At 40.0% G+C, this 13,549-nt stretch overlaps 2 protein-coding genes across 4 annotated transcripts; one reads left to right on the top strand and one right to left on the bottom strand.

Annotated features, from left to right (window-relative positions):
* Positions 1–274: 274 nt before the first annotated feature.
* On the top strand, positions 275–4,741 carry LOC122398029. 3 transcript variants are annotated; one of them, XM_043397637.1, is made up of 8 exons: positions 275–643; positions 814–865; positions 1,092–1,138; positions 1,225–1,258; positions 1,719–1,825; positions 1,917–2,029; positions 2,099–2,262; positions 3,459–4,741. In XM_043397637.1, the coding sequence occupies exons 1-8, from the start codon at positions 588–590 to the stop codon at positions 3,465–3,467; spliced, it is 582 nt and encodes a 193-aa protein (XP_043253572.1). In that variant the 5' UTR covers positions 275–587; the 3' UTR covers positions 3,468–4,741. The 3 variants fall into 3 exon arrangements, with proteins under 3 accessions (XP_043253572.1, XP_043253563.1, XP_043253554.1); XM_043397628.1 differs by having other exon boundaries at positions 2,099–4,741; XM_043397619.1 differs by having other exon boundaries at positions 1,917–4,741.
* Positions 4,742–6,012: 1,271 nt separating this feature from the next.
* LOC122398021 (ubiquitin-conjugating enzyme E2 J1-like) lies at positions 6,013–8,313 on the bottom strand. Its single transcript, XM_043397605.1, has 5 exons — positions 7,759–8,313; positions 7,232–7,437; positions 6,915–7,105; positions 6,741–6,858; positions 6,013–6,637 (listed from the first exon to the last, which is right to left on the bottom strand). The coding sequence occupies exons 1-5, from the start codon at positions 7,793–7,795 to the stop codon at positions 6,371–6,373; spliced, it is 819 nt and encodes a 272-aa protein (XP_043253540.1). The 5' UTR covers positions 7,796–8,313; the 3' UTR covers positions 6,013–6,370.
* Positions 8,314–13,549: the final 5,236 nt, after the last annotated feature.

The following is a 13,549-nucleotide window of genomic DNA, read 5'->3' as shown; positions in this document are numbered from 1 at the left end:
ATAATAAAAAAAATTTCAAAAATTTTTTTTAGCGGAAATTCGTATGCCATTAACATGATTGCGTCTAAACTTTACATTTAAGTCTTATGTCCTGTACGTGCACGCTGTAACAATCTAAATAGGAGAACGAATTGCTACAGAAATAAATTAATATTGTCATTTCCCGCTGTTTTTCAATAACCGCATCAATTTATTACACAGAATCAAATGTTATTTATTTGACATACTAACTTTACATAACAAAATAATTGGAATATTGGAAAAAAGAATAACGTGCACGTTACCGTGCCCCACCACTCCGTTAGACGCTAAGGAAGTTCGTCGTTACTAACGTCGATTTCGATGCACTCGATTATGCCAGATCTGGCCACACTAGTGACACTGCATCAGTGCATGCGAGTATGCAACTGACAGACGCTCCGTGCGCTCGTATTCGACAACGATGAGTCACGTTTGATATTTCTGCAGTTTTGTGCGGAGGGCCGCCTTTTTGACTATTATCTTTCACGTATCACGTGGAGTTAAATACTGATATTTGAACGCCTATATCAGTTAGATGACGGCGGTACGCCGTGTGTTAACAGGTCATGGGGGCCTGTTTCGGCCGCTGCATTTCCAAAGTTACAGACTCCTTGTCGTACAGGTTAGACATATCCGAATTGTTTTGAAATAAGGGTTTCCCAAGAAATCCTGTATTCGTATTCACACGCTACACTCCTGCTATTCCGAGAAATTTCACGTAACATATTTATGCTTTCTCCGCGTTATATGTACGTCTTTTGTTTTCTGACGCTGAACACCTTTAAATTTAAGGTTTTACCAAAGGCACACCAGCATGTCTTTCCAAGGAGACGAACAAGTTGAGGTATATAAAAACTTCATCATACGAACAATGACATCAGTAACAAATAAAATGTCTTATAGCTTGTAATAACAATATACAGAGGATGATTTTTTAAGAAGGCTTGGTGCAATTACCCATAAATCTAAAGATGATCAAGTTCCATGTCCTTTCTAAAAAATCATTCCATGTAATTTTTTGTTTATCAATGCAGTGGAGGGATAATTATAACTTATCCATTTCTTTGTAGTTTATGGATGACAAAGGAGATGCAGACCAATCTAGAGGATCAAAAACGTAAGGAATTGAGTTGAGCTTTTGGGCAGTGTTTCACTTTTTTTATTGTATTAATTATACGCTTCATTGTTATGCTTCCTGGATAGCCTGTTATCGTTTCTCTCCTTAAATCGATTCAAGGTAAATGGATTAGATTATCAGGATTTTTATATATTATTTTATTGCGAATAGTAAGTCTATCTGCATAATGTAAATTATTCTCAATTGCAATATACCACTTCCAAGATTTCTTGTTGGTACAGTTAACTACAGTAGTGGCTACTTAAGTGTCCGCGGTTATCTCCGCTGGCATCAATTCTTGGAAGCCAAGCGGCTTCGAACATCGAGCGTGTCGAGCGTAACTTGACACCAGTCGTTATCGATATATTGCGTATATGGTTTCGGGTGCCGGCTATTGTATCTCACTCGCACTTATCCTCTTTCCTTATCTCCGTTGAGTTCTGAGAAGTAACCATGCCCAGGACCGCGGTCGGTCCCGAGCGCGGACAATTAAGTGGGCACTACTACTGTATATTGGATAAAATTCATGTAATCTTTATGACAATTGTATTCAGCAATTGTACTTGTAATGTATTTGTAGAAGAAACATGGAGTTCCTGTAACATTGGAATTGTTGGAAGATGGGGGTTGGTCAAAGGGTACTAATAAATATGCCAGATTAAAGTCTAGGAACAATGCTTCTACAAGGTACGATGATTACCTCGAGTAATGTGATATGTTTATAAATATCAACTCTGTAATAAAAAAAAAACACACACACATTGAAATAATTTATTAGTTCTGGGTTGGATACACCGCTTCAAGTTCTTGATGCAAGGACATTAATGAAACAACAAGCATGCGTTTCCTCTACTCCCGGGTCTTCGTTAGATCTAGAATGGGAACACGAAGGTAATTGGTCCGAAACTACGTTCTACGAACATAAAGGGAACGCGATAGAAGAGTATTGGTATTTTTTAGGATTAGCTGTACCAGTTGTGGATGATGAAATTGCGGAGAGTAACGATGGTTCTATGACCCAAACGTCGGTGAACAATAGTCAGCCCTCTAGTTTGACGGCATCTCCTTGGTCTAGGGTGTCTACACCAAATAGTTTAGAATGGGATCCGGTTGAAGCAGATATGGTATGTGTTGATTTAGAGACTGAACAGTTATTGACTGAGATAGAAAGATTAACAGATAGAGCATTACAAGAGACAGGCGAATGGACTAGTACTAGCTGATAAATAATGTATTTACAATTAACAGGATTGTTTGTATTTTTGTATTATAAAGAAAGGGTACACAACGGAATTAAAAGAGTATGAAATACTTTTAGAAGACAAAGAAAAAGATTCTACTGTTTCAATATTTGTATTGTTGAAACAATATGAAGATATATTTATATTGTTTCAAAGAATATATACATACGTGTATAACTTAGCATAATTAACATTTTAATAGGAAGGTATATTACTGAGAATACCTTTCATAAATTTATTATAGAAGAAAATGCCAATGATTCAAACGAAGAATTTTTTATATTATAACATATGTATATAAGTCTTACAGAAGTAAAAAACGGATATACTTTTGTTACTCAGTTCTGAACGAAACATTTGCAATGTTGCACATTTTTAAACCGTTTCTTTCTCTTAATGCATTTTTCATTCTACCCTAATTATGTCCTTTCAAAGTATTTCACGAAAAATTTTTTATTCTCAACTATCTATATTCTCATTTTATATAACTTCCGCAGGACAATAACTTTCTTCCTATTAATGATCATTATGTTCCATTTTGTCATTTTATTCCAGAAGTTCATACTTTGCTCCAAGATTACAAGTTTGATATTAAAATTTATGTACTTTGAAAGACACTGATCTCATCTTCTTTTGTAGAAACATTAATTCATAGTATTATAACGTATTATTTTAATCTTTTGAAGCACATAAATAGCGCATATATAATAAAATTTCTTTCACGAATTTTTTTATTTTTTTCCATGAGAATAGTATAAAGAAATTTTATATAAATGGCCAGCTGTGCTTCAAACGGTTAAATACATGCATATCATGTATGCGACAGTGTAAATTCTTATGTTTGTAAAGTCTACTGTTCACGATTTAACTTAGATAGGGGAAAAAGTTAAAAGAAAAAAAAAAAAAAAGAAAATTAATTAAAATGCATCAGGTGCTATCAATGCAATATATTTTTTGCAAACGGAATTTTAAAAAAGCGGCTTCTTTTGGGGGAAAAATTTCTTTCAGAGCTTAGTATATCTTAAATTAATTGTATTTTATAAAAGAAAGATTATCACATAGTCTATTTGTAAATCTAGTCACAGTGAAATCTCTCGAATCTCTGGAAGATTGAAACAAGGAAGCAAACAGAACACGAGGTGGTGCTGGTGTAATGTTAATGTTAATACATATTTGAGTGTACAAAACATGTTTCTACTGTGGTTAAATTATTACGAGGTAATTAGGTTACAAGTTTAGATAGACTGTCGATTAATGAAGTAAATGAATTTTAAGACCGAAATAGGCTGCCTTACAATAGATACAAAAACAAAAAAAAAATATGAAATTCATAACTGCTAACATGCTGTTTGAAACTTTGATTGCATTACATTCGCGGGTATACCTCCGTTATAATTGCATAATTAAATTTAAGATTATTACCTTATGAATAATTTTCGAGTGAATCAAAATGTATGCGGCAGTAGCGCAGGTAGTTAATGATAATGAAGATAATAATAATGGCGCAGCATGTTAATAACGCCGTGCCATAGCTACGTATACAATTTATAGATTCCGTCTATCGTCATCGTTTATTTTACACTCCGAAAATTCATTCGCGTCTGTCGGAAATATTAAATGCCGAAACATTAAATTTTAATTGCATGATAAACGCACAGAAATATTAGTTGTGCAAAACGTATGTGGTTTGACATTATAATACCTATGTTACTAATTTAAGTATAACACGTGTCCTGTACGTACATAAATAGTTTCATATGTATTGTTCGGTTTGAAAATAATGAAAAAGGTGCTTGAAACAAGAACAACAAAAAATTATAAAACGCTTGCAATCTGTCTCTATATCAAAGATAAAAGATGGATACAATATTTATTGTATAACAGTCAAGTAATGTTGGCATTAATGTCGTAGTTCTGGTTGGAAATTTATCAACTTTGATCTTAAAATGCCTTTTTATTTATTTCGATTTAATAGCATATAAAATAAAGTATTTAAATTGATCGTCAAATATTTATTTAACAAATGTTTATGCTAAAAGCGTTTATTCGAAAATTTTAAGTGCTCTGAAATAATAGGGACCAAAAGTGTTTTCAGTATTAAGTCTCCTCATGGCTACTACTTTCTACCACAATGATCATTTTGCGTAAGTTACACTCATGTGTCTAACTTTGCTTGATTAACCAGCTACTTTAAATTAATTATATGGCTGATTTTTATAATCGATTCGACGTATTAATGGCATTATATGGATAATTAAATTGTAAGGATAATTTTAAATTATTGTATCAATCTTGAAATTGTAAACAAAATTTATCATTGTTGGCTTTAAAAATATCTTTATCTGCGCCTAGCATTAATAATCTAAATGACATTGTTTATATTTTATGTACAGACGTTCATTGTCATTGTCAATTTGCAATATGTAAAAATGAACACTATACATTATTTGCTTACGTATTAAACACAGATATTATCATTGTACCAGTTATCCCTTTATTTAGCAACAATTTTATATACGATCACGGTAATAAATTTCGTTAATATTATTAAATAATAATAATAATAATATTACGCACCTTGCGACGTACAGATTTTTATCTATGATTCAGATCATTAACGGACATTCTAGAAATATATCGATCTATCGTTTAATCGACTTTTAACGAGTATAAAGAAGTTGAACGTGAAAGTGATAACATTATTATGCGTGTATTAATACTAATATGTTTTAATAAACAGTTGATTTATTACATTTCTACATGCATGCAAAAACCAATAGAAAAGATATTTGTACTTTCTGCATACATGAATGTCTCTTTGTATGTTTGATTAACACCGTGTGAATTGTAAGTGTGTGTAGGTTAAAAGAACATCGCACACAGGTGTAATGAAATTGGTTCCATATGGTCCCGTGGTAATGATACAAAGTTTTAATTAGTTATTGATAATATTTTCTTACGTCGATGGTGCAATCGTTTCTTCCTAACCTTTGTTCAAACCTGAGTACATATCGAAATTTAATATAGGTGCCTCCATTTAAGTACATACATATGCATTTATTAATGTACCTTTTTAATTACGAGATTAAACATTCCGTAAATATTGTATCAATTCAATGTACAGAATACATTTAAAAAATGTTGTTCGCGACGAAAGAATTTATTAATTTATATTAATAAAATTAGTGGTATTATGTTTGTATTGCAATTACACACGGGGATTTTTTTACACTGGTGTATATTTTACTTTTCATGTGCACAGTTTTGCGAAATACAACATAATGAATTGATCATGTAACTTATATTAAATTTTTATGTTATATACAGTTCTATTGTAAGAATTATCTACAATTACATAAACGATTAGAGAAAAAATACGCGAGTATTTCAAGACCATAGCAACATAAAATTAAAACATATTTTGACAGAAGCTGGTTCTTTGTTATGTTATGAAATAAATTTTGCTTCATATTTGGCAGTTTTTGCAAATATAGTTGATGTTTGTGAAAGCAATACGATTTTATGTTATATTGGGTTAATTGATATGGAACTATAAAATAATAATTATTATAAAAGTAATTGAATACAAATGAAGTACATATACATATATATACTAAATGCAAGCAGTAACATTTATAATACTAAAGATTAACAGTGTGAGTATATGTATAATATATATATATATATATATATATATATATAAAAAAAAATCTCAAAGACTAGTGAATACAGCCGATGAAAAATAATAACAATGGAATTAAGATTTTGAATTTACATTGTTTCCAAGTAACAAAAACAATTTTTACAGTAAAATGAATATCCTCTGTAGGATCAAGGTAGATATGTACTAAAGTGGATATATCAGTGCAGTCATATCTCTGCCATATATTGTGTTTTTATGGAAATCAGATTATTGTTAGCGTGTATAAATCTGTTGTTTTTCTCTATGTTTAAAAAAGCTATCCGTAAAATGTGTTACATTTAGATTAATTTAAACAAGAAACAGTCGTCTCAAAACAAGTAGAATTATCGCTGACACCAAGGAAGCAATAAGAATGTTCCAGAATAAATCGTTAGAAAATGACATTGTCTCTATTTGTTGGTTTAGTATTATGTCTGATTGTTGCCGATCTTGATTCTCGGTACAAGTTGTGTCAATGGTCATACGTCGCCTCAATTCATCGACTGAAATACCGTCTTCGTTATCCATGAGAAATGTCTCGGATGTCGGTGAATCGTCGGCCTGAAAATATGATTTCTTGAACAGCCTTACACGTCATAATTAAGCAAATTTACGGCTATTACGGTCACTGTATTTGTTGCATTATCATTCCGATACCATAATTCGATTATAAAATTACCTTTAAGGCAATCGTATTTAACATAGTTTGTTCCTCTTCCGTGATAGGTTTTTTGACTGTAGTTTTGGATAACAAGTTGACAACCTTTCCACAAGTGTCACACTGCCAATTCAATGATCTGCAATGAAAGAATCTTTTCCAGAGTCTATACAATTTACAACTTATATAAATTACTTTTTTGCTAGTTTCTGCCTTTCTTCTTTACTATAATCTAAAGAACCAATTGTCCCGTTTCCTGGTGTTGGCATGAAAGCAATCAAGGCCAACAGAGCTGTTCTAATACTCCAAGAGGGCTGCCATGTTTCAGGATGATGTCCAGAAATACTGAGGCATATCTTTGTGTTGATTTCAAACCGACCATTTGGCTGGAAAAATGTGTTGTATACTTGCAAATTTTCTTAATGCAAATGCAAAAGTAGATGTTTATCTGGCATTATGCTAGATCATTGAAAAACAGATATTAAAATATGTTTTAAGTTATAATCACTTACCGTTAACAATATAATATTTGGGGGTTTCATAGGATATTCTGGTGGCAACAAGATTCTGCCATGATAAACACCACCTTCAAAATCTGTGGAAGGTGGTCCTTGTACTGTAAAATGCCATTCAAACAGATTGTCTTCCAATGGTGATGCATAATATTCCTCGGTTGCTTCATAAAGCTCCTGAGCCTCTCTCATTAATCTTTTCACAGCTGGAATTTTGTTAAATGACATTTGATGATCGATATAAGTCTAACATAATATTGTTTGCACCGATAAAAGGCAATTATCAAATTAGAATTAATATTTTTGATTAACTATAAGTGATTGATTTATTTAAACGTTACATATTGGAAGAGACTGCTTGGAGATATGTAGCGCGAGATAACGTATACTTAACGTTCAAAGATAATGGTTTTCAATAAATGGAAAAGAAGGAAAACTCGTAAAAATATTGCAAGTCTACTGTGTGTTGTTGGCGGAATCCTGGCATGATCGAACGTATAGAATTTCGTTTTCTGGGACCGACTTACCGGGACTTTTCGCATTGTACTTTCCTTCGAATGACATTTTCGGGAGCGTGTCGGTCGAGGTTAAAAACTGGAATAAAAATAGTACTCGAGCTGAGTGGTATCGCCTTTGTCATACGGCCTCGATGTACCGACGTAGCCAATCGTAGTGCATTCTTCACATTTTTCTTCGCTGCATCCTGACCATCCGAAAAGGAATAGTTGCACAGCGTAACGACGTTTAAATTGATTAAAGTTAATTTTGACGTGGCCTAATAGGTGCGGCGTTATACGTTTGTACAAAAAATAACGTGAAAATGGCCGCGCTTATCGCGTGCTCGCGCTCGCGCGCATAGGACAGTTCGGTCCCTTAAAGTTTGTTCGTAAATGCGTACAGATATGCTCGACGTCTCCAGAATTTTCCAAAACGGGTCAACGATGGATGTCATCGTTCAACGAGACGCTATTTAGCGGTCACGTTGATCACGTCCATCCAGAGATGCCAGACGGTGCACCGGGTGCACCTCATTCCACTTTCTCACACTATGCCAGATCACGCGTACGTGAGCTCGGACGAGTTTCGGAGAATCGACAAAGGTAAACTGACACATGTCCTCTTTCTCCTATTCCTATGTATGAGCGTACATACGTATATTATTACCACGAGTTTTCAAAATCAAGATACTTTGAGATTGAAAGTAAATAAATTAAAACGAGAGTACACTCTTTGCCAGTATCGTGCACGCTGTAGCATTTTTCAATAAGAAGTGTTCGTATTTTTATAATATGAACAAAACAGAAGAATTAATTGTTACAGAAATTAATTAAAGTATAAATTAAAGTATAGGTCGGATTATAAATTTTAAAAGGATATAGACGAATATTTTTTCAGGTACAAACATAGCCTTTTATTTTAGAACAGTAACTTGAGTTAACAGGTAACGTCATAAAACTGTTTTACCCAGTTATACCTCTTTTTACCTGAAGTATAAGGTAAAAAATACGACGTATAAGGTACGACTACATATACTTTTGTATTTTCCTACAGACCTCCGCTGGCCTCTGCTGACCGCTGCTAACCACACCCGATACTTCTGACAACGCATAACGAATCCTACGGGCTACTGACAACGTCCCCCGGCTTCTACTACCTTCCGCTGGCCTTTGCCGACCACCGTTTATATTTCTGACAACGTATAACGATTACAACTTGCTATTGCTTGCCCCTACAGGTCTCTGCTTGCCACTGTTTGGCACTGCTGGCCTCCACAGGTCTCCGCTGGCCTCCGCTGGCCTCTGCTGGTCTCCGCAGGCCTCCGCAAGCTTCCGCTGGCCTCCGCTGACCACTGCTGATGCTTCCGACAACGTATAACGATTACTGCTTGTCCCTGCTGGTCTCCGCTTGCCCCTGCATGCCTCTGCTAACCACTGCTGGCCCCTGCTGGCTCCTGCTGGCCCCTGCTGACCACTGCTGACCACTCCTGTTACTACTGACAACGTATAACGATTACAACTTGCTATTACTTGCCCCTGTTGGTCTCTGCTTGCCACTGTTTGCCACTGTTGGCCTCCGCTAGCCTCCACAGGCCTCTGCTGGCCTCCGCTAGCCTCCGCAGGCCTCTGCTGGCCCCGGCTGGCCACGGCTGGCCTCCGCTGGCTTCCGCTGGCCACCGTTGGCCTCTGCTGACCACTGCTGATCACCCCTGATACTTTCGACAACGTATAATGATTCCTGCTTGCCCCAGCTGGTCTCCGCTTGCCTCTGCATGCCTCTGCTTGCCTCTGCAGGCCTCTGCATGCCTCTGCAGGCCTCTGCATGCCCCTGCATGCCTCTACTATCCCCTGCTGTCCCCTGCTGACCACCCCTGATACTTTCGACAACGTATAATAATTCCTGCTTGCCCCAGTTGGTCTCCGCTTGCCTCTGCATGCCTCTACTATCCTCTGCTGTCCCCTCCTGACCACTGCTGACCACCCCTGATACTTCCGACAACGTATAATGATTCCTGCTTGCCCCAGTTAGTCTCTACTTGCCTCTGCATGCCTCTACTATCCCCTGCTGTCCCCTCCTGACCACTGCTGACCACCCCTGATACTTTCGACAACGTATAATGATTCGTGCTTGCCCCAGTTGTTCTCCGCTTGCCTCTGCATGCCTCTGCAGGCCTCTGCTCTCCCCTGCTTGCCACTGCTGGCCTCCGCTGGCCTCTGCTGATCACCCCTGATACTTCCGACAACGTATAATGATTCCTGCTTGCCCCAGCTGGTCTCCGCTTGACTCTGCATGCCTCTGCTTGCCTCTGCATGCCTCTGCTTGCCTCCGCATGCCTCTGCATGCCTCTGCATGTCTCTACTATCTCCTGCTGTCCCCTCCTGACCACTGCTGACCACCCCTGATACTTTCGACAACGTATAATGATTCCTGCTTGCCCCAGTTGGTCTCTGCTTGCCTCTGCATGTCTCTGCATGCCTTTACTATCCCCTCCTGACCACTGCTGACCACCCCTGATACTTTCGATAACGTATAATGATTCGCGCTTGCCCCAGTTGGTCTCCGCTTGCCTCTGCATGCCTCTGCATGCCTCTACTATCCTCTGCTGTCCCCTCCTGACCACTGCTGACCACTCCTGATACTTCCGACATCGTATAATGATTCCTGCTTGTCCCAGCTAGTGTCCGCTTGCCTCTGCATGCCTCTGCAGGCCTCTGCAGGCCTCTGCTCTCCCCTGCTTGCCACTGCTGGCCTCTGCTGGCCTCCGCTGGCCTCTGCTGACCACCCCTGATACTTCCGACAACGTATAATGATTTGCGCTTGCCCCAGTTGGTCTCCGCTTGCCTCTGCATGCCTCTGCATGCCTCTACTATCCTCTGCTGTCCCCTCCTGACCACTGCTGACCACCCCTGATACTTCCGACAACGTATAATAATTCCTGCGTGACCCTGTTGGTCTCTGCTTGCCTCTGCATGCTTCTACTATCCCCTGCTGTCCCCTGCTGACCATCCCTGATACTTTCGATAACGTATAATGATTCGCGCTTGCCCCAACTGGTCTCCGCTTGCCTCTGCATGCCTCTGCATGCCTCTACTATCCCCTGCTGTCCCCTCCTGACCACTGCTGACCAACCCTGATACTTTCGACAACGTATAATGATTCGTGCTTGCCCCAGTTGTTCTCCGCTTGCCTCTGCATGCCTCTGCAGGCCTCTGCTCTCCCCTGCTTGCCACTGCTGGCCTCCGCTGGCCTCTGCTGATCACCCCTGATACTTCCGACAACGTATAATGATTCCTGCTTGCCCCAGCTGGTCTCCGCTTGACTCTGCATGCCTCTGCTTGCCTCTGCTTGCCTCTGCATGCCTCTGCTTGCCTCCGCATGCCTCTGCATGCCTCTGCATGTCTCTACTATCTCCTGCTGTCCCCTCCTGACCACTGCTGACCACCCCTGATACTTTCGACAACGTATAATGATTCCTGCTTGCCCCAGTTGGTCTCTGCTTGCCTCTGCATGTCTCTGCATGCCTTTACTATCCCCTCCTGACCACTGCTGACCACCCCTGATACTTTCGATAACGTATAATGATTCGCGCTTGCCCCAGTTGGTCTCCGCTTGCCTCTGCATGCCTCTGCATGCCTCTACTATCCTCTGCTGTCCCCTCCTGACCACTGCTGACCACTGCTGACCACCCCTGATATTCTCGATAACGTATAATGATTCCCGCTTGCCCCAGTTGGTCTCTGCTTGCCTCTGCATGTCTCTGCATGCCTTTACTATCCCCTGCTGTCCCCTGCTGACCACCCCTGATACTTCCGACAACGTATAATGATTTCTGCTTGTTCCAGCTGGTCTCCGCTTGCCTCTGCATGCCTCTGCAGGCCTCTACTATCTCCTGCTGTTCTCTGGTGACCACTGCTGACCACCCCTGATACTTCCGACAACGTGTAATGGTTCCTGCTTGCCCCAGTTGGTCTCCGCTTGCCTCTGGATGCCTCTGGATGCCTCTACTATCCCCTGCTGTCCCCTGCTGACCCCTGCTGACCTCTGCTGACCCCTGCTGACCCCTGCTGACCCCTGCTGGCCCCTGCTGGCCCCTGCTGACCACTGCTGACCACCCCTGATACTTCCGACAACGTACAATGATTCTTTCTTGCCCCAGCTGGTCTTCGCTTGCCTCTGCATGCCTCTGCATGCCTCTGGATGCCTCTACTATCCCCTGCTGTCTCCTGCTGACCCCTGCTGACCCCTGCTGACCACTGCTGACCACTGCTGACCTTTGTTATCAACTTCTGACATGATGTATAAGTATTCAAGCCTTGTATAATGTGAATTTATGGCAATAAATGATATAATTTAACAGAATTCTGTGTTCTCATCATTTTTACCTTCCTTTTCCTCTCCAAATCATTGCCTTAGTTTTAAGAGACCGTTTTTCCGATTAAAATTGGATTCGCAAAGTGTCCAGCTCTCGTACTTGCTGCCAAAATTAAAAATTAACTTTTAAATTTTTTTTCTCTAACCGTCACTCTCGTACCTGTTGGCAAAATCGAGAATTCATTTTTTTCGTCAAAAAATTTTTGCTCGAAAATTTTGCCGATTTCCGAAAAAGTCCTGAAACAGCTGGAAAGTCCTGAAACAGATTGAAAGTCCTGAAACAACGAAAAAGGCCTGAAACACCGAAAAAACCTGAAACAGCTGGAAAGTCCTGAAACAGCTAAAAAGTCCTGGAACAACGAAAAAGGCCTGAAACAGCTGGAAAGTCCTGAAACAGCTAAAAGGTCCTGGAACAACGAAAAAGGCCTGAAACAGCTGGAAAGTCCTGAAACAGCTAAAAAGTCCTGAAACACCGAAAAAGGCCTGAAACAGCTGGAAAGTCCTGAAACAGCTAAAAAGTCCTGAAACAACGAAAAGGCCTGAAACAGCTGGAAAGTCCTGAAACAGCTAAAAAGTCCTGAAACAGCTGTTTCAGGCCTTTCCAGCTGTTTCAGGACTTTCCAGCTGTTTCAGTACTTAGAAAGGGGTTCAGGGAAATCAAGCAAGGAGTTTCTGGGAGTCTTATAACTAAGGTAATGATTTGAAGAGGAAAAGAAAGGTAAGAAATGATGAGAAGACATAGAATTCTTTGTAATTATATCATTTATTGCAATAGATTTACATTATACAATGTTTTAATACATATATATCATGGCAGAAGTTGTTAGGGGGTCAGGGGTGGTCAGCAATGGTCAGCAGTGGTCAGCAGGGGACAGCAGGGGATAGTAGAGGCCTGCAGAGGCATGCAGAGGCATGCAGAGGCAAGCGAAGACCAGCTGGGGCAAGCAGGAATCATTATACGTTGTCGGAAGTATCAGGGGTGGTCAGCAGTGGTCAGCAGGGGTCAGCAGGGGTCAGCAGGGGACAGCAGGGGACAGCAGGGGACAGCAGGGGATAGTAGAGGCATGCAGAGGCATCCAGAGGCAAGCGGAGACCAGCTGGGGCAAGCAGGAATCATTATACGTTGTCGAAAGTATCAGGGGTGGTCAGCAGTTATCAGGAGGGGACAGCAGAGGATAGTAGAGGCATGCAGAGGCATGCAGAGGCAAGCGGTGACCAACTGGGGCAAGCGGGAATCATTATACGTTGTCGGAAGTATCAGGGGTGGTCAGCAGGGGACAGCAGGGGATAGTAAAGGCATGCAGAGACATGCAGAGGCAAGCAGAGACCAACTGGGGCAAGCGGGAATCATTATACGTTATCGAAAGTATCAGGGGTGGTCAGCAGTGGTCAGGAGGGGACAGCAGAGGATAGTAGAGGCATGCAGAGGCAAGCGGAGACCAGCGGAGA

The sequence above is a fragment of the Colletes gigas genome, unplaced genomic scaffold, assembly GCF_013123115.1.
Source record: "Colletes gigas isolate AHSC1104 unplaced genomic scaffold, ASM1312311v1 Colletes_gigas_Sc00001, whole genome shotgun sequence".
In the NCBI taxonomy this organism is placed as follows: Eukaryota; Metazoa; Arthropoda; class Insecta; order Hymenoptera; family Colletidae; genus Colletes; species Colletes gigas.
Note: the sequence above shows the minus strand (reverse complement) of the source record. Positions and strands in the feature narration are given on the sequence as shown.